This window comes from Sapajus apella, unplaced genomic scaffold (assembly GCF_009761245.1).
Source record: "Sapajus apella isolate SASKATOON/1434 unplaced genomic scaffold, GSC_monkey_1.0 scaffold2623, whole genome shotgun sequence".
Classification (NCBI taxonomy): Eukaryota; Metazoa; Chordata; class Mammalia; order Primates; family Cebidae; genus Sapajus; species Sapajus apella.
In genome coordinates, this window is record NW_022439549.1 from 1,856 (window position 1) to 3,585 (window position 1,730).

Here is a 1,730-nt window from a genome sequence, read left to right on the forward strand (position 1 = left end):
CTCCTCCATCTGAGCCCCTTTTCCTTCTCTGGGCCTCCTCCATCTGAGCCCCCCAATATTGTTCCTTGGGTCCCGCCTCGACTCACTCCCCATGTCCCTCTCCAAGCCCCCTCCGTTCCCTGAGCCTCTCCTTTTGCAACCCCCTCCCCTCCACTACCAAGCACCCCCTCTGAGTCCCCTAAGCACCCCCAAGCACCCCCTAAGCACCCCCAGGCCCCGTTCCCGGGCCCCCCTCACTGGCTTCGGAAGCAGCTGGCTGCAGTCATCACAAAGCGGGGATGGACCAGGGCACCCCCGCAGAAGTGCCTCCCCTCATTCTGAATGGAGGCCAGGAACGGGAACTGGCGGGGCCTCGCCTTCCGGCCTCCCACAATGTCTGCGAGGGGGCTGGAACCTGGGTGGGGGAAGGCAGCTCTGAGACCTCGAGAGCCCACACGGTGGCCAGGAGGGCACGTGAAGCTCCAGCCTCGGCTCCATGGGGCTGCGGGGGGACCCACCCTCACCCGTCGCCCCACTCCCTAAGAGGACAGGTGGCCCCGAGTCCCGCACACCCTCCACCTGCAAGCCTCTCCCGGGACTGTCCAGCTGGGCTGGCCGTGTGACCCAGGCCAAGCCTTTGCCGCCTCTGTGCCTTGAGTCGGGCACTCACCGGCCCTCGAGGACACCAGCAGGGCAGCGAGCGGGACCAGGACGGTCAGCGGGGTCATGGCGGGGAAGCTCTGTGGCTAAGTTGGCAGCCGCCCTTATACACGGGCCTTGGCGGTTGGCAGTGTCCCCACCCAGGCCCAGGGACAGCCTCGCTCAGTGGGAACACGGGAAATTGCTCAATGTCTCCACTGCAAACTGCTCCCAGGGCCTGCCTGGGCTCCCCCCCTCGTCCGGCGCTGACCCTCAGTTTCCCCCTGTAGAAGCCAGCAGCACCCCCAGGGGCAGGTGGGGGTGACAGGAACCAGTGGATCCTGTGGCCCAGCACACAGCGGGCACACAGCCAGCACCCAGCAAACACCAGCGACATAGCCAGCTCAGAGCCCTGGTCTCCCCATCCCGAGCTCCTGGGGCTCCATCAACCCCTGCCGGGCCTGGAGCCAGGGGGGCTCAGGGCAGTGGAGCTGGCAGGCCTGCGTGGAGGTCTGTGGGTCTTTGTGGCTGACTAGTTTTACTTTTTCAATAGCTTTATTGAGATATCATTGACCCGCTGGGCGCGGTGGCTCACGCCTGTAATCCCAGCATTCTGGGAGGCCAGGGCGGGCAGATCACCAGAGGTCGGGAGTTGGAGACCAGCCTGGCTAACATGGTGAAACCCCATCTCTACTAAAAATACAAAAATTAGCGGGGCGTGGTGGGTCACGCCTGTAATCCCAGCTACTTGGGAGGCTGAGGCAGGAGAACTCCGGGAGGCAGAGATGGCAGTGAGCCGAGACTTTGCCACTGCACTCCAGCCTGGGCGACAGGACTGAAACTCCATCTCAAAAAAACAAAAATATAAGGCTGGGCGTGGTGGCTCAAGCCTGTAATCCCAGCACTGTGGGAGGCCGAGGCGGGTGGATCACGAGGTCAAAATGGTGAAACCCCGTCTCTACTAAAAATACAAAAAATTAGCTGGGCATGGTGGCGCGTGCCTGTAATCCCAGCTACTCAGGAGGCTGAGGCAGGAGAATTGCCTGTACCCAGGCTGGAGTGCAATGGCGCGATCTCAGCTCACCGCAACCTCCGCCTCCTGGGTTCAGGCA

At 62.8% G+C, this 1,730-nt stretch overlaps 1 protein-coding gene across 1 annotated transcript in view; it reads right to left on the bottom strand.

The window, feature by feature from the left end:
* LOC116547303 (azurocidin-like) overlaps positions 1-763 on the bottom strand; it is a gene marked incomplete at its 3' end in the record, with an annotated part of 1,285 nt that extends 522 nt beyond the window's left edge. The window contains exons 1-2 of the mRNA XM_032273294.1: positions 650-763; positions 238-394 (exon numbers count right to left, since the gene is read on the bottom strand). Of these exons, the coding sequence (XP_032129185.1) occupies positions 238-394; positions 650-707 (215 nt within the window). The remainder of the gene's footprint in view (positions 1-237; positions 395-649) is intronic.
* Between the last annotated feature and the right edge of the window lie 967 nt (positions 764-1,730).